The following is an 18,257-nucleotide window of genomic DNA, read 5'->3' as shown; positions in this document are numbered from 1 at the left end:
ATCTTGGCTTTTACATGATTAATAGATTGTATTGGCTCTGTGGCCAAGGCTTGACAAAATGCTAAAATGGGCTTGAGGCCTTGAAGAGCTACCACAGGAAGAAGAATCCTCAAACTCACTTTGTCAATTCCAATTCTTTAAGAGACTTTCAATGGTTTGAACTTTTACCAGTAGGCTTTTTGCCAGATTAGTTACTGTCTGTCCTCCCACAGCCCATAATGAGAACAGAAAAACCATAAAGCTACTACAGATTCTTTGTCGTGTGCTGTGGCAAATTTGACAGAACTGTGCCTGTGTGCTTAGTCCATCTGTGGGATGGATATGTCATCTTGAGTGATCCAGAAGCACAGAAATCCAGTCATAAGAAAGTATACCAAGTTTAGTGTGGATGCATAAAGACCTGGACATTATAGAAAGGGGATGCGTTAGTCCAGCGCTTCTTCCTGATGGATAGGATGAAAGCTCAAGTGGACTTAAGTCTGAAAACTTCACTGTGGCTGTCTTATAAAGTAAGTTCAAGTAGTGTGAAAAAAGAAGAAAAAACATTCTGCTTTCTTATGTTATAATTCTGAGACAAGTATAATGGTTTGGGATGAATTTATGAACGTGGAAGAGAACACTGAAGGTTGAATTTGAAAGGACTGGGTGGCAATAATAATTTTCTTAATTTTAGATATGATCTCAGTTTGTACTCCTTCTTTCCAAATACTCCAGATACACCAAATGTTAAATATCTTTGAAGTCAGGTGCAAATTATTTATGAACTTGTTCAGCAGCCAGCATTTTTTTCATTCTCCCCTTACCTCCCCACCCCAAGGGAAATTCTGTAAGACTTTTTAACTGTTAAACAGAATTTATAAGGTCACTATGTGTAGCATAATTGTTTGGAATTATCTTCTATGTTGTTTTTTATATATTGTGAAAGTATCTCCTTCCTAAATACATGAAAGCAAAATAGATAGTTGCTTACATTTTGTGTTATGAATTTGTTCTACTTGTCATGGTAAAATTATGACTATTAGAAAAAAAAATTAAATTCTAGTAGGTACTTAACAACTCCAGAGCACAGCTTCAATAAGCATGAAATCAAAGGAAAAGGTACTTTTTTCTCCAGCTCAAAGGAAAAATGCCTTTTGGACCAGATTTAAAGCTGATTTATTGTTTGAAGTGGTGAAGCATTAATGCATTTTACCTTTTTTTATTTTTAGAAACAAAAATCCTTCATTATACAAAGAAGGACAGCCTGAGTGTTAGAGTACTAATTTTGGACTCAGAGTTTGCATTTCTTACTGAGCCACAAATTCCATTAGATTTTAAGAAAATCACTTAGCAAATTAATTGCACTGTCTAATTTTCAACAGCAAACAGAGATGTTTAAGTAAGAAGACAGTTTTCCTAAGGTTTTCTATGTATCCAGAGGGGAAAAAAAAGTTTTTCTGGGATGGTTGTCAGTGCTAAACCCCCTGTGTTTTTTAGTTGGCATCTGGAGTCTTCTGTTTCTCTCTTTTGTGATGGCCAATCTAACATGGTATAGTTGTCTAAAGTCAGGTACTCTGAGTACCCTCTCAGGGTTAATTTTTAAACCTGTTCAGGCACATAAAGATGCAAATACTTACTCATCCGTATGAAGGGAATAAATACATTAAAATGTTAGGTGCACTGATGTTGTGATAATTAGGTCTGTAAAAAGTGCTGAGATTGGCATTGTTAGATAGGGTTCCTGAATTACAGAGATTTGCATTAATAACCTTTTAATATAATAACTTCAAGTAGTCATCATAATGCTTTTAAAATATGAATGGTAGGTTGGTTTTTCAAATGTTTGTTGAATATCTCATTTCCCGAATATAGATTTCTTGGAATAACTCTTGAGACAGAGAAAATGGCCTTCTCTGTGTGATTAATTCATTCCAAAGAGTGCCGAATGTCCTACCAAGTGATGTATTAAAATGGTGGCAGGTATGTTATCACACAGTGGCACTACCTCCAGAATTCCAGCTGGACTGATGAGCACTTGTTTGGTTTCTGTCACTTGGCAGAAACATAATGACTCCATCATCAGGGTTCAGCAGAGCTTTCCGTTTCATAGCCCATTTTCAAGGCATTCTAAATTGCACATGCACAGGTAGATTGATTTGGAAATTGCTTTGCTCAGCCAGGGCTGGTACAAATTTGGGGGTACAAATCTTGGGCTAGATTCTTCCAGTGATTTTGGAAGAGAAAAATTCCTCCTTCCCTCACATGTATGCCGATATGCATATGAACACATTTCAAATTTCTTACTGTTCCCAGAATTAGAGAAAATCTCCTTAGATCTGATGAAAGCTTTCAAAATCCAGTTTCACACTGCAGTATGTCTGATGTTCCTAAACTTTGTTTCTTAAAGCCATGGCTAGTTTTCTGCAAGCTGAATATTACAGAAGCAGAAAATAAATAATATGAGTGAAGTTTAGGCACCTAAATACAAGTGACTGGTGATATATTTAATACCCAGTGATATCTGAAACATCCCCACAGGACAGACCTGTGTGACATAGAACAGGAAATCTGTGCCATCTTAGGGCGTGGTAGAGTAGGGATCTAAATTGGTATGAAATGTCTGCATTTAGGCAAACAAATCTCTTTACATCAATTACTCCAAAACCAGAATTCATTTTGTCTTTCAATTGCACACATCAGCCTTGTACTCTAATATCAAAAGTGGATTGCTGCACAACTTGAGTCTGACCTGGTAAGTTGTTTCTTTAAGACCAAAAGAAGTTTACATTTGCCTTCCTTTTTGCATGTATCTGTAGACTCTTACTGTGCTTTGTCTTGTTCTACTGTTTCAGTGTCCTTGGCAGCAGCTCAGAGAAGGCTGAGCTTATGGGTGGTGTGGCTGTTTATGAAAAGTCATTTTAGCTCTACATTTCTTGGTTTTATCTTTTTCGTGGTTGGTTTGGGTTTGTTTGGGGGGGGTTGAGGATTTTTGTTGTTTTAGTTTTGGTTAGTTTTTTTTTTTTTTTTAATACTTGTATTTTGTTCCCCACTCTACAAAATGACTAGTGTTAAAGGATCTCGAATATGATTTCCCAACAACTCACTTTACGGAAACGAAATTTCTATGTGCTTGATAAACACATGGAATACTAGATAGCACAGTTGCCTGCAACCTTTCCTTCCATAATAATTACATGTTTTTGTGCAGTACTCCAAAGGCATGTGAGGTCAGAAATTACATTTTTTGTGTAAGGTGGAGCTCCAGAAACAGGGCCGTATAAAGTATCAGCAGCACTCTGCTGTTGTGAAACATTGCCTGTTTAATTTATCTAAATGGTTAATAATTTATGTGATGTTTAAAGTCATCCACTTGTCAATTCCCTTCCAGAAGATTACATCTAGTGCAGTAGCTGCTGTGGTACTGGGGGCAGTTATGGCCAAATGAACCACATAACACTCTGCTGCAGTTATTTCTGGAAGGGAGCGCACCGCCTCCAACTACCATTAGATGCAGATGTAGCCACTGTAACCCCCACGTATGCAACACTCACCCTGTGCTATTACAGTTCTCTCTAGGAAGGAACTTTAGGCCTCAGTTCAAGGTTGGCCAGTGCAGATTGCATCACCTAATGCATTGTTTATTACAGACGTTCTGTGTGACTGATTTCATGCAGCCCCAGTGCGAGGGAGCAGAAGCCAGCACGTCACATGTCTGACCTGCAGCTCACAAGTCCTACATGCCACTCAGTCAACCCTGCCCTGAACCTCATTATCTGCTCTTAGCTACAACAACATTTCAGAAATCACAAGCTCTTGATTTCATTTAATTTGATAGACTTGAAGGGTATCATTCTTATTCTAAAAAAACCTGCAAAGGATTTCATTCCAATCCTGTGCTACAGTTCAGGGCAAAATTCCATCAGAGGGATGTTCTGACAGCTATCACAGGGAATCACAGAACTTGCTGTTGAAATAGCAAACACTGTTGTCAAAGCTGGCCATAAAATCCATCTCTCTACTCAAGTTTGTTACAAAAGTATGCTAAAGTATTCATGCTTTTCAATTGATAAAAAAAAAAGTCGAAAACCAAACAACAACAGAAAACAAGCGCAAATCTGCTTCTTTACAGTAGTGCAAAAAAAGGGAATGTAGTCAGGTGAAACACTGGATTTTTACTGTGCTGTGGTTTGTGTAGCAGTACACTGAGTTTCAGATTAGACTGAAAAGCAGCTTGGAGAAATGACTGAGACTTGTGGTACTGATTTAATCCCTCAGAACCTTTTCCTTACCTCCAATAAAAGATACACATTTTAACAGTAATAATAGGGAAGACTCCTCACAAAACATTCAACAGATACTTTTCAAAGACTTATGCACTACTGCCAGGAAGTTGGCTAGTGGTATCTCCACTTGTGGTCACTGGATAAATTTGGCTCTCATGAAGTATTTGAGCCCATTTTCAAAGTTGGGCTTTTGAAATGCTCAAGAAGGAACCAGAATGCCCAGCACATTGTATGAGGTTCATTTGTTCGACACATTTTAAGTGCATTGAGATAATAAATACACATAAATTGGCGCATGCCTTTTTTACTGAACAAATTACTTTTTTCCTAGGGTGATCCTCTGTATTCTTAGGGTGATCCTCAGCATTACTGCTGATGCAATTTATTTTGGGGAGCTTTTGGAGAAAATGTATGGGGAGACAAGACATGCCTGGTTGTAGCCTTGCACTGGAAAAAGTAACTATTTCTGTGGCTTCAATCTAGTACTTGAATAGAAATAATTCCTTTCTCTACTACTGCAGCTACAACAAATGATGGTGTAAAGGCAGGCTGTTGGCTCTCTTAGGGCAGTGACGCTTTTGTGGTAAAACTATTATACATATATTGCGAGTATTTTGATAAAAACAAGGGAGGATGTGTGGAAGGGTGACAAAAAAACCCCAAGAAAAATCCTCTACAGTTTTCAAAGATAATCAGAGGTAGTTTGGATTTTTTGAACCTCCACTTTGTCAGTAATAATTGAGTTTACTCTAATTAAAGGCATAATTTTGTCACATTAATCAAGTGTTGTGATTCTAAATAGCATACAGGCTTTTGAGAACTGGAGAGCTTGATTTTCTGGAAGTGGGGTGCATACTGAATAGCTTGAATTGGTTGCAATCTTTCTCAATATATATTTTAATTTTACTTGATAAACACCTGGATGTGATTATGACCAAGAAAGGTAAAAATTAAAAGACCGGGAATAAGCCTAGTTGAGTTGAGTATTGAAGAATACACAGAAATTTTGTTTAGTCTTCTCTCCCCACCTTGCTCTCAGAACCAGTCTTAAAGGTGCAAAACTTATTATCCAACATAAACAGAACAGAAAACTGGGGATACAAGCATCGTATAGCCAACCCAGGACATTGGGAAATGGTAAATCTTACAAGAACAACTGTGCTGCACAAGCATAGCATTTATCAAAAAACCACACTAGGCAGCTTAAGTGTATTTATGATGAAAAGGAAACCAAGTCACACAGCTCAACAAATGCTTTGGTGTTGGGTCTTAGCAGAAATCTGCACAGTCCTTTAATATCAACTCTATTAACTGTTTAGAGGTTCCTGGGTTTGTACTTATTCAAAGGAGTTAAAAAAGGCTACACTTGAACAGATCCTAGGTCAAATGCTCTCAGATATCTTTAGCCAAGCTCAGGAAACCATTTTTATTCTTACAGTTGTTTGCAAAGAGAGACAGTAAGAAGAACCTTCAGTTTCATATTCTCATGAATGCAATATTTCCAGTGCCTACACTGGAACAATCACATAGGTCCTTCTGTGCCTCAGTATTCCACTGACTGCATTTCCCTCATGCAGTGCTATTCCCAGAGAAAACACTGACAGCAGCAAGCATCAGGACAGGCTATGAGATATGTAAAAAACCAATTTAAGTAAATTTGTTTCTTACAACATGCAAATGAAATTATAATAGCATGACATTTTTATTGATTTTTTTCTAGAAGTGGCATTGCTGCTGTCATAATTAATTAGACTACCACCAAAGTTTTTTTGAAAAATAAAATATTTATTTGCTGTTATTCATTCTAATTGTGGTTTTTATTTGCCTGGCATTTTAAAACAATTACATGACTAAGCCAAAGACACAAAAACACACCATGTATGTCAGGTTGCAGCTCTGTAATACATTGCACAGAATAGGTGAAAAGTCAAAATATATTTTCTTTTTGTGGCTGAACTTTTTAAATGCTGATGAATATCAGCATACAGTTGCCACTTGCAGGTTTTTATCTCTTTACAATCTCAGTTTTCTACCTAGAGCACTTCTACCATTTGTCCTGCCTTCTATTCTTCTGAAGACAATGAGGTTTAACATGTCACAGTTATGCCTGTGAATCAACTAGGCAAAAAACCCCAGTGGCCTGGTCTCTGCAGTTTTATAAAAGAATAGATGCTCACAAGAAACGAGCAAATCCAGTCAATTATCTGACACTATAAAATTCCTGATATATTTGCCAGACTTTGTATATAAGAACTGTTAATCAACTCAGACTTCGACTTCTGCTCTAAGTGTAACAGAATGAGCTGTTCAGAGGACAAGGAATCCTTCATTTCATTGAAAATGAATGTCCTGCAAAATCATCTGTGACTCAGCCAAAATGAAAACTGCGAGTATTGCTTCTATGATACAAAAATCTTTTTCCAGAATTGAAATCTTGGCTTGCGTGTGATGATTTTTTCAGCGGATTCAGGAAAACAGCAAAGGATTTGCCTCAAAACATTCTACATTTTTACCAGTCTCACATCTCAGTTACTGCCCCTGGCCATGCCAAGGACAGTCAGAGGGTTTCTATATGGTGCTGTCTTCACCAGGGGCTTTCAGTTTTTGACTATCCAATTGACTGACCTAAACAGTATTACCCACTCTGCTTGGTGCCATCAAACTGTTCTTCATACAGCAAGGGGGATTTTTTATTTTGAAATCGGAGGAACACTGATAAGGACAGCCGTGTAATTGCCACAGAGGGATTTGTGTACATAAAGCAGAGCAGGATCAGGCTGCTGCGGAGCAGCCCCGGGCACGAGGGAAAACCTTTTCTCAATCCACCGTGCCCCAGGCTGTGGCTGGATGTGGGTGCTGGGCCCAGTCCGCAGCCCAGCCTCCTCACGAGCCGCTTTTCTGGCACAAGGTGACGGGTCTGTTCCCCGGCCTCGGTCATTCCCTATTTCTCCAAGGCATGTCCATAAATTCCCGATGCACAGAGGGATGTGTCACTTTAGTTAATGATTTGCCAGGAGCTGAGTCGCGTGTCAGGCCCGTCCGGCGGTGCGCGGCTGGAGCCCGCTGCCCGGCGCGGGGCGGGAGGTCTCGGCCATGCCGGGGGCCGTGCTGCCCGCGGTGCCCCCTCGGCCGAAGGCGCAGAGCCGCGGGGCGAGCGGCGCCCGGGGCTGGGCCCGTTCGGCGGGGCCCCACCGCCCCCGGCCCCGCCGGGTCACGCCGCGGCCTCGGGTCCCGGGCCCACAGCGCACCTGCCGGGCCCGCCCCGCTCCGCCGCCCGGCCTGGCGGAGCAGCCGAAGGGCACCGCTCGGCCCCCGCCCGCCCCGCGCTGCCTCCCCGTCGCTGCGCGGAGCCGGCGGCCGCCCGCCCCCGCCGCCGCCGCCGCCCTCGCACGTGTGCCGGGGAAGGCGCTCGGTGCCGCCCGGGCGGCGCTTCCCCCCGCTCCCCGTCGCCTCCCCCTCCTCCGCAGCGGGAGCGAGAGCAGCCTCCGCCCGGCAGCGCCGGGGCCGCTCGCCGCCGTGCCGCCCCGCCAGGACGTCGCCGCCGCCGATGGCCGCCCCGCTGCCCGGTGCGCCCGGCGCAGGGCGGGCGGCGGAGCCCGCTGGCGGCGGCCCCCGCGGCTCCCCCCGCCCGCCCCCCCGGCCCCCCGGGGGGGACCCGCCGCCCTCGCCCCCCGACAGGTAAGGCCGGAGCCCGGCGGGCGCCGCCGCCCTGCCGCTCCCTCGAGGGCCGCCCGCTGCCGTCGGGGGGCGGGCAGCGCCCTGCGGGCGGGACGCGGGGCTGGCGGGGCCGGGGTGCGGCGGCCTGGGGAGGGGGCGAAGCAGGACGGGGGCGGCCTGGCTCTGCACCGGCCCGCGCTTCCCTGGAGCTCAAAAGTTGTTTCCCGGCCCTGCAGACACTTTCCGCCGCTGCGGATGCGTGCGTGTCCCACCCGCCACCCCCCTTTTTATTTTTGAGGTTTCTCAGCCTGAGGTGAAAGGAGCCGGCAGTGCCGAGCCTGCCTTGTCAGGCTGAGCCAGCAGCTACTTTATCCCTGCAGTGTCTTTCTCAGAGTGTTGGTGAGATAGAACCGCTTCACCGGGAGCAGTGCCGCTGTCAGCGGTGTGGACCCCGTTTGTTGCCTCTCAGGCTGTTCTTAAAGGCATTGGTCTCTATTCTTAGTAAAGGAAGCTATGAGCTGGGTTTTTCATGAAGCATCTGATGAGTTTCGGTAGACTGAAGTTTACAAAATCTTAAAATACTGCATTACAGGATTTTTTGCTCCTCCTAAAGCAAAATATCACTTTAAATGAATCTTCACCGGTTTGGTGAGGATCTTCCGTAAGTGAAGTACCTTCATTCTGTATTGTAACCTTATTCTGATGGTTTTCCCCACTTTGTACTAATTACAATATGAAATCAATCTGGAATGATAATAAAGAAGGTAATAAAGGAAAATATGAAGCTTGGGGGCATTAACTCACACACGTAGAAAACTCTTGTAATATGTTGGCAGCTGCAAATACATCAGGTGCTTTGGGTGCAGGTTTTCAGATGAAATCAAGTAGACAAAGTGCTCTTCAATATTTTATGTGAGAAAACCATGCACTGTAATGTACACAGCAGTCTAAACAACCACATTATTAATGTGATACTTTAAACCCGTGCATAACTGAGCTCTTAGGCAAGTGCAGTAGTGATTACCTTCCCTACTCCTGCAAATGCTGGCTGCTGATACTTCTGACACAATCCTCTTTCAGCAGACAGCAACAACTGAAACATTCATTTTATGATGGAGCTGCAGAGATGCCAATACAAAACTAACTGAAAACAGAAATGAATGGATTGCTTTGCACTATTTTCTCTTGTCAGTCACTTTGATTCGATTCTGGTTAAAAAAAAAAAGTTTTCATTTGTTTAAAATTCTGTTGTGGTATACTTGGAAAGTTTTGCTGAGAAGTTACATGCATCTACTGTTGTAATATGTGTACATAGGGAATGGCATAAACACAGGGACAACAAAATATTTACTAATGTCCTTAGAAGCCAATATAAATATATCTCTGCTCTTACTCTGCAAGGACTTACGCATATTCAAACAACTTTATATTCAGAGCTGAATACTTGGATTGCTTTCAAGTAGTGTTAGGCACTGTATGTTAATATATTCAGCCTACTGATTAAATAAAATAACTCCAAAAAAGAAAGCTAATTACTGCAACCAGGAAGCATCATGGAATTAGTGCCTTAGTTGTTCATATATTGTGGTTGGATATTGCAATTTTAACAGCAGCTGTTACAATTATTGCTTGATATTATGTATTCTGTTGAAATAGGAGAAAAAAGAAAGGTGACAGTATTTTGGAGAACCCATCGATTCCAAATCCTTTTCCTGAGCTGTGTTGCTCGCCGTTTGCATCAGTTTTGTCAGCCAGTCTGTTGCCCAAGGCAACTTCAAGAAAAAAGCAGGTAAGATTTATAAATTATTGTTTGACAGTTTCTAAATTGGTTAAATGAAAGCTTAAGGAAAAGCTCAGTTGCCTATTAAATTATTTTATTAGAGGTGTTCATATTTCTTTAATTTGGTGAAATTTTTTCTGTAGGTCATCAATGATTGTAGAAAAGGAGGTTTTGGAATCTGTGACTTAAGACATGACTGTTCTTTCACAAGGTGTGTGTGTGGCTCTGCAGATTTTTCAGTTTAAGTGGAACCAGGGGCAGGCAGGCAGTACTTTATGTCCTTAAATGAGAAGTTAATTTCTTTTTTCCCTTCCTCCCCACCTCCAATTACTGTCATCAATGTTACAGAACAGAGGGTTTTAACAGTCACTGAACAGCTTTTCTGAAGTTCCAATTTTGCCAGGATAATGGGAAAACCCTAAATGGATGGGGAAGGAGCAGATGCTGTATACCTGGCTATGTGTTACGTGCCTGTGTGTTTCTCTGTGTATGGCTGCTGTTACTATATTTCCTTAAAGACCTCAAACTGTAAGCCAGGGGGAGATCTGAGTGGGCGGAAAGACCTGGCAGTACTGTTGAGACAGAGTTTCCAGTTAATGGAGATGGCTGGTGTCGAAGATCAGTTTCACTCTTTGAAAGCTTTCCTGTCTCATTCTCTCTGCCCTTCTTGAGACTGGAAAGAGTTCTGACAAGAAACATCAGTGGGATTAAGATTACTCCCTTCTTCCCACTCTCTGTTCTGGTGGTCTGCATGATCCCTGTTTTAACAGATTTAAGAGTGATATTGGAGGTGTAAGAAGTTAACCTTAACGGTTATTCTGTTTTTAGGTTTGCATGAAGAATATGCCTGGAAGTTGAAGTTTCTTGTAGTTGTATTACCTTTTCTGAAGCTAACCTGCCACAGCTGTTTCTGTGCACCTGCTAGAGAACTTTGTTAGCCAAGCTGTGGCTAGTATCCTAAGGAGGAACCTTCTCCTCTCTTCTCCAGTGAAAAACATGTATCTGTCTGGGAAACTGCCCTGATTCGATCCTGCCCTATTTTGCATGTCCACCATGGTGTCTCTCTATAAGCTGTGGTGTCTTTCTGGACTACTTTTATTGCTTTTAGTACTTATCCTACAATAGCAATACTAATCTGATGCATTCTGGCTGCTGTGCATCTGAATATTGCTAACACAGTGGGATAAAACTGTTCTAGTTTCGTCTTCTTGGGTAAAGTGGAAGCACTGACTGTCTCTGCAGAGGCAGGAAAGACACTGAATTGGTAATATTATCTTTAAGAACAAAAGGACTAAAAGTCACATTTTAAAAAATGTTGTTTAAATTCGTCATGTTGCAGGCCTAAATTGCAATCATTGTGGTAATCTTTGGACTTGAAACTGGAAAGCATGATTTGATACACAAAGGTCAACTGCTTTTGTGGCCAGTCATATTTAACATTACTGACAGGCTTGATCAGTTAAACCAGCTAAGTGTTAGCTTCAGTCTTCCAGAAGTTGATGTTCATATCTTCACTGACTTTACTTCTGCTTCTTCCTAAAGGTTCATTTGTGCTTCTTGTGATGGTTTCTGCTCACAGTCCTTCCATTTCTCCTGGATTTTTATTTAAGGATGTAGTGCTTCTTCTGGTAAAAGGTATCCTGACAGAAGTGAGCTAACATAATGCTGGTGTCTGTTGGAGGGCCTGACCTGTTTTTCAGCTACCAGAAAAATGGAGAGAAATATTCCTGCTACTTTTGTGGAAGCATTTTAACAAGACTATGATTTCTGTCCCCTAGGTGTCTGTTTATGGCCACTGCCATAAACAGGAGAAATTATAAGGAGAAATTAGAAATTATACTAGGCCAAGCAGACCATTTTTCAGACTCAGCATGACTGTTGTTGCATTCTTCATCTAAAACTATTAAAGTTAAGGCCAAATGACAATGGTCAAATTAAACTTTTATCTTTGAAATTCAGGTTGAAGTCTTCCAATAGGTTTAAAAATTACTCAGGTTTAAAAAGAGAGGAATGCTAAGCAGGTGTGCAAAGAGAAGTGAACTGGCTGTGACTTTGGCTTCTCACAGGTGGCTGTGGAACTCTGCTTGGAAATGTTGTGTTTCCACCCCCTGTCCTTATTTTGTCAACTTTGTAGCAGCTCTGTGTGCAAATATGTATCTGTATACAAAAATTTCATGAATATTACTGTTACATTTTGATAGTTCACTAACTCTTAAGAGACACCAGCTACTCTTGAGAATTTTTTTTTGTGCATAGCGTTGACAGCTGCCAGAATTCTTTCTCTTCTGATGATCTACATATGTTTTCAGTGATTCTTCTTTTAGATTGCTTGCTTTTGATTTAGTTTCTTTTTCTTCTATGCGTTTAATTTCAAGCATAGGGCAGGAAAATTGCAGAGTGAATTTCTACTTATGTCTTGTAGGTAACTATTATCAAAATGGGTGTTTCTAAAAGAAAAAAAAGAGAAAAGATGCCTCTTCTGTCTTGTTTTTCTCTCCAAAAGAGATTTTCTGCTTCTGTAGAAGAAAGAAGTTGTCATGAATATCTGCTCTTTTATTCATAGCACCTGTGACATCTGAAATCTTTCTACTTCTAAATAGATTATTAACGTTATTTTGAATTCTTGTTTTTCTAAGCTGGAATTCTTACTGTCTTCTAATGATCTTTTATTATAAGCCTCTCAAAACGTTGAACATGCTGCTTGAACAGCATGTTTGTGGGGCTGACTTACTGAAAATAAGTTTATAAAAGCAAATTGGTAAAAGCCACATAGCAGAATAGTGATTTGCCTCTGTGCTTGGGAAGTGGTGTGTCCATGTCTTGGAACATTATTTGGTTTGCCTCACCAATACAGCTGTTCATCTCTTTTCTCCCCTTGCAGTTTGGAAGAGTTTTGGGTTATATCTTTGAATCACAGAATCATTAAGTTTGGAAGAGACTTCCAAGATTGTTGGGTCCAGCCTTTGACTGAACACCACCGCGTTTGAGTAACCATAGCACTCAGTGCCATGTCCCTTAGTGTCTTGAACGCTGCCAAGGATGGTGACTCTACCACCTCTCTGGACAGCCTGTTCCAGTGCTTAACAACCCTTGCACCAAAAAATGCAGAAAAGCTGGCAGCCCACAGCTTGGACAAGTGCACTCTTCCCTGGGCTGGGAACTGTCTGCATGGCCAGGCCCAGAGAGTGATGGTGAATTGTGCTGCTGCATCCAGCCGGTGTCCGGTCATTGGAGATGTCCCCAGGGAGGAGTGTTGGGCCAAGTCTTGTGTCACATCCTCACTGATGATCTGAATGAGGGCATTGAGCCTGCCATTAGCAAATTCAAAGACTGTGCAAAGCTGGGTCAGGTTTTGTTTTTCTGGAGGGCAGGAGGGCCCTGTGGAAGGACCTAGACAGGCTGGATGGATGGGCCAGAGCAGGGGCATGCGGTTCAACATGACCAACTGCTGGTCCTGCCCTCGGGGTACAACAACCCCGTGCAGGGCTGCAGGCTGGGGGCAGAGTGGCTGCAAAGTGGCCCAGCAGAAAAGGCCCTTGGGGGGCTGGTTGGCAGCAGCTGAACATGAGCCAGTGTGTGCCCAGGTGGCTGGGAAGGTCAAGGGCATCCTGGCCTGTATCAGGAATAGTGGTTCCTGCAGGGCCAGGGTGAACTGGTGAGACCAGTTCATTTCTGGGCTCCTCACTTGGAAAAAGGATGTGGAGATACTGGAGAGCGTCCAGTGAAGGGCAACAAGGCTCATGAACGGACTAGAGGATGTGTCTTGTGAGGAGTGGCTGAGGGACCTGGCTTTGGTTAGTCCTGAGGAGTCTCAGGAGGGAGCTCATTGCTCTTTACAGCTCCCTGAAAAGAGACTGGAGTGAGGCTGGGGCTGGTCTCTTCTTCAGTGCCTGCAGTGAGAGAACACATGGAAGTGTTCTTAAGCTGAGGCAGGGCAAATTCAGATTAGATAACTGAAAAATGTTTTTACTGTTAGGATGGTCAAGCATCAGAGTAGGTTGCCCAGTGTGGTAGTGGAGTCATCATCCCTGTTTCAGAGGCGTCTGCACCTGGCGCTGGGTGATGGTTTAGTGGTTTAGGGGTTACGGTGGTGGTGCTTGGGTTGATGGTTGGACTGGGAGACTGTAAAGGTACCTTCCAAACCGGGTGATTCTCTGATTCTATGAAATGTGTTCAGATAAACTGAATTTCATGTTTCAGGGTGGTAGAATTTTATCTGAACAGGCCAAAAAAACCCATCTTTCCCCTCATGTCCAACACGGTATGGTCAGTTTGGTGGATGGTGGGAAATGTTGCCTTCCTCTGAGGAATCAAGCATCTGCTGCTTTTAGGTGAAATTCATGAACTCACACAGAAAATCTAATTGTGCCTCAGAGCTCGTGTTCTCTAAGAAGTTATAAGGAACTTAAAATATAAAACACTGCACTTCTGTCTTTAATTATGATAAAAATAATTATTAGTAGGGAAAAGTATGAATTGTGTAAGAAAACTTATTCTGTAATTGTTGTCTTTGGTAAAACGAACTAAGAAGAGGTTACTGTAGCTTTATGGAAGCTTAGTGTTTTTGCTTTCTGAAAACAAAACCTGAATATTTTCACTGCAGTGTCAGTTCTTGCCCTGCTCAAGGATAAGCCAAAAAGTGTTTCATGACAAAAGTAGTTCAAGGTAATTAGTGCCTTGTTTCTTTAAATTAAATTAGAAGTGCAAAAATAAAACCCAAGTAAATCTCAAGGTGAAGAAAATCTGAAATTTTACCTTGCCTCTTTTGTCTTTCTTGATGTTCTAAACAAGTAGATATTTTTATCACATTGAATCCAAATATATTCCCACAATGTTCTTTCCAGGAAATCAGTTGTATGGAGACCTCAAATACATGTGATTGTACTGGAATTGACTTTACTTTTTGTATTCATAAAGATTTTAATGTAAAGCTCTTTGACAAAGAAGAGCCAACAGGAACTTTTTGTTTAAGAACCGATATTTTTTTAAATTTGTACTGTTCTAAGTTTATGAATACTATTGAGCATTGACTGTTGTAATTGGAGCACCTTTTTATTTTTTTTTTTTTTTAACAGCAATAATTCAGGGTCTTCTAATGTATCTGCTTGGAGCCTCATTCTCCATAACTGCATATAATTCTACTAGCAGACATATATAATTCTTTGCTACTTAAATGTTTTCATCACAGATTTTTTGCCGAAATATCTGTTCACTCTTGACTTTCACACAGTGCAAAAACAAAAAGGGGTTTTTTTAAATGCAATGATTCATAAATTTCCAACCAATTTCCAAGGGTTGCAACATCATTACCAACCAAAAGAGGCATAACTTGAATTTACTCTGTAATTCCAGTCTGTGTGTTCCTTACCAGATTTTCTTCCAAGCTGGAGACAATTGCACGTTCTCCTTTATCAGTTCTCAAATCTTTTCTTCTTTACAGCCTCTAAACATGTATCTGTTTTCCCCATGGCTTTCCCTTAAATTACACAAAAAAGACTGAGGATTTTGAAGTCAGAAGGGAAAGGAAAAAGTCCTTCCAACCAGTTTATAGATGAACAGTAAAAACATTTTGTACAGAACTCACTTAAAGAGCTCAGTGAAGTCTCTAATATAAGGATTGCAAAAAGGATTCAGTTGGATTCCTTTTTGTGATGTTTCTTTTGGTGGTCTGCTCCAGTTCCTGTGCTCTGTTCTTCATTTTTATGGTTGTACCTGCCCACCAAGGAAAGATTTATGATATTAAAGTAGATTGGAACTATTTAGAGCCCTATTACTATTAAAACTTGCTATTTAATGCAGGTACCTTTGTACTTTGTTCAGTCACCTTAACAGTGTGACAGTCACTTGTCCACATAGGTAAAAATCAGGAGGCAAGGTAGAACAGTTTCTTGTTTTAGCAATCAGGAATATTGCCTGGTTTATACTGGAGGTGCCCTATCACAAGCTGTCTGATATATCAGCCTGGAGAAACTTCAGAATAATCACCTGTTTGTTTCTTTTTGTATTTCACTTTATCTTCTTTACATTGAAATTAGTTGCTTTCTGTCAAACTTCACATCAGTGTTTCCTTTCACTTTGTTACTGTCCAAAACCAACTCAAAGACTGTAAACATTAAGACTGTAAACATTCTAAATTCACAAAAATAGCATTTCCCCCCCCTTTCTAATAGGCAAGAAAACAAGGGCACTTTAACTTTTGTGGTTACTAAGATACTGCCTGTGCAAGCTTTTTGCTTAATTTGTAACATCAGGAAGGTGTTAGGCTTTAAGTTTTACAGTTTTTACTTGTATAAAATAAAAAAAAAATCATCAGTACTGGCAAAGATTTTGGTAGACATTTTTGCTAGCGTTTGTCAGATTGGAATAGTTTTAACAATCCTTTGGATTTTGATTGTTTTGGAGCCTAAAAGTCAAACCTGAAGTTGCTTATCTTTTCTTTTTGGCCAGTTTTCTCAGTACAGGAAACTGCCTCCTCTGTGCTATTTGGGAACTTCTATTTTGAATAAGAAACTTCTGTGATGTTGCAGTAGATCTAATAACTTGTCTAGAAAAACCTCTGTAAATTTGGAAACCTTGATTTTTCCAAGGAGTGAACCTTTAATATTTCTCTCTTGAATTCTGGGTTGACTACCTGGTATTTTGGCCCTGTCATGTCTCTGTGTCTGGAGCAGATGGTGATACCAACATTATCAACTTTGAATATACAAGAAACTTGTCAGTTAAAGCCAAGTGAAACTGCAGGGAACTCTCTTATGCTGCTGAGTCACTTCTGATAATTCGGTTTTATTGAATTTGACGTTAAAAGATTAAACTCTCATGAATGGAGCTTGAATCCTCGTAATTTTCAGAAGGAAATGAGATGTGATAGATACTAGCACAGTTTATATTTATAATTACTCCCAGGCATGGGTGCTTTTATTTAGGGTTAGACTGGAGACCTGGAAAGTTTGGGTCATTTTGTAGCCACTCCATGCCTGCCATAGACAGATCCGTGATTAAAGAAATATTTTATTGACAGATCTTTTTTGAGGTTTCTTTTCAATGATGGCACTGTCAGTAAGTGAAGGTAAGTGTGTTAAGGAGGGCATGCAAGAGGTCAGTATTGTAACAGCAGAACACTATTAGCATCTTCTTTTTATGGACCGTTGTCTGAACTGTCTTTGATCAGAACAGATACATGTTCCCCTCTGACTTCCTGGGACACACAGTCTAGATTAATCAGAATAATGTTTAGTAATATTCCTAAAATTAGATGAAGCCTTAAGTATTTTTGTGGGGTTTTTTCCCTCGATTTTGGTTTTCCTCAATGTTCTTTTCTGGTCTTCTAAAACTTCTGTTGCTCTTTTCTGGTCTACTTTTGTTGTGTCATTGCACAGTATTTTAAACACCTGTGTTACATCAGCTACTGCTATTTTTATATCATAAACAGTTTATAGTTGCATGGAATGAGACTAGAGTAGTCAATGATTAATAGTTAAATTATTTAAATTTTACAGGTTCAGTAAAGTTGACAACTTAGATGATTCTTAATAAAGGTTTACAACCCCTTTTGAATGAAAAGGAGTGCAACAGAAGGAGAAAATACATGGTACTTTACCATACATTTTACAGTACTAAAAAGTGTGTAAGATGATTGAATTTTCATGATTTTATCATCATAAAACTTTTTGATTCGAGAGTTGGGGCATTAACTGAAGAATGGAGCTCACATTCAGATCAATTTTTCCTAGGAGTTTTGGTGCAGTTTTTAGCATATCCTTGAATTACTGTATTTCTGATGTTCTGAGAGTTATTATCTTTTCAAATAAGAGCTTGAGAACTATAGAAACAAGCAGAGGCATGTTCCCATCCTACTTATGTGCATAAATGTTGACACAATAAGTATAATTTAGATTTTATATTAAAAAACCACATGCCTCCATATAAACATCACTGTTCAACCTGGCCAGTTTTTACTAGGTGGAATTAACATGATCATCCATGTAGAATAATATTGAATATTTGTGATTGATAAAATAATTTAATACTCTTTGTGCATTCATATTTTCTTGTATCTATTTACAGTAGATAACTGAGGGCCTGTTCTTTCACATGATCATTCCAGAGCCACTAATACAGTATGGTTGTTCTCCCATGAGTTTTGCTGCATGCACTTTTTAACTCTTTGCAGCAGTAATCTTTACTCTGTGACATGTGTAGTTAAGAGATCAAGCTAGAGTTGTAATGAAAACTGGATCAATTGGAGATGTCACTGTTAGGGCAGGAAAAGAACTCCTCACCTTTTTCTGGTGCCTGCTGATATCCTGCTTCACTCTCTGCTTTCAGTTCCCCTTGCATAAGAAAATTTATAGAAACTGTCAATAACCCTGAGATCTCTCACCCTTCTTACCACACTGTGCAGTAGAGGACAACTTATATCTGTGTCTTAACATCTGCAAATCACTTAGGTGAGAATCTTTAGGATAAGAGCTGTCTGTTGTTGCTTCTATAGCAAGAACACCAATGGCCAGGCAGTGGAAGGGCATCCTCTTATGGACAATTCATGCTGATCTCTTTTT

General features: G+C 40.8%; 1 protein-coding gene across 1 annotated transcript in view; it reads left to right on the top strand.

Moving 5' to 3' along the window:
- Positions 1-7,809: 7,809 nt before the first annotated feature.
- GRB14 (growth factor receptor bound protein 14) overlaps positions 7,810-18,257 on the top strand; it is a gene marked incomplete at its 5' end in the record, with an annotated part of 57,583 nt that continues 47,135 nt past the window's right edge. The window contains 2 exons of the mRNA XM_084209022.1: positions 7,810-7,940; positions 9,576-9,708. Coding sequence (XP_084065148.1) covers positions 7,810-7,940; positions 9,576-9,708 — 264 coding nt within the window. The remainder of the gene's footprint in view (positions 7,941-9,575; positions 9,709-18,257) is intronic.

Source organism: Fringilla coelebs (genome assembly GCF_963513975.1).
Source record: "Fringilla coelebs genome assembly, chromosome: 7".
NCBI lineage: Eukaryota > Metazoa > Chordata > Aves > Passeriformes > Fringillidae > Fringilla > Fringilla coelebs.
Note: the sequence above shows the minus strand (reverse complement) of the source record. Positions and strands in the feature narration are given on the sequence as shown.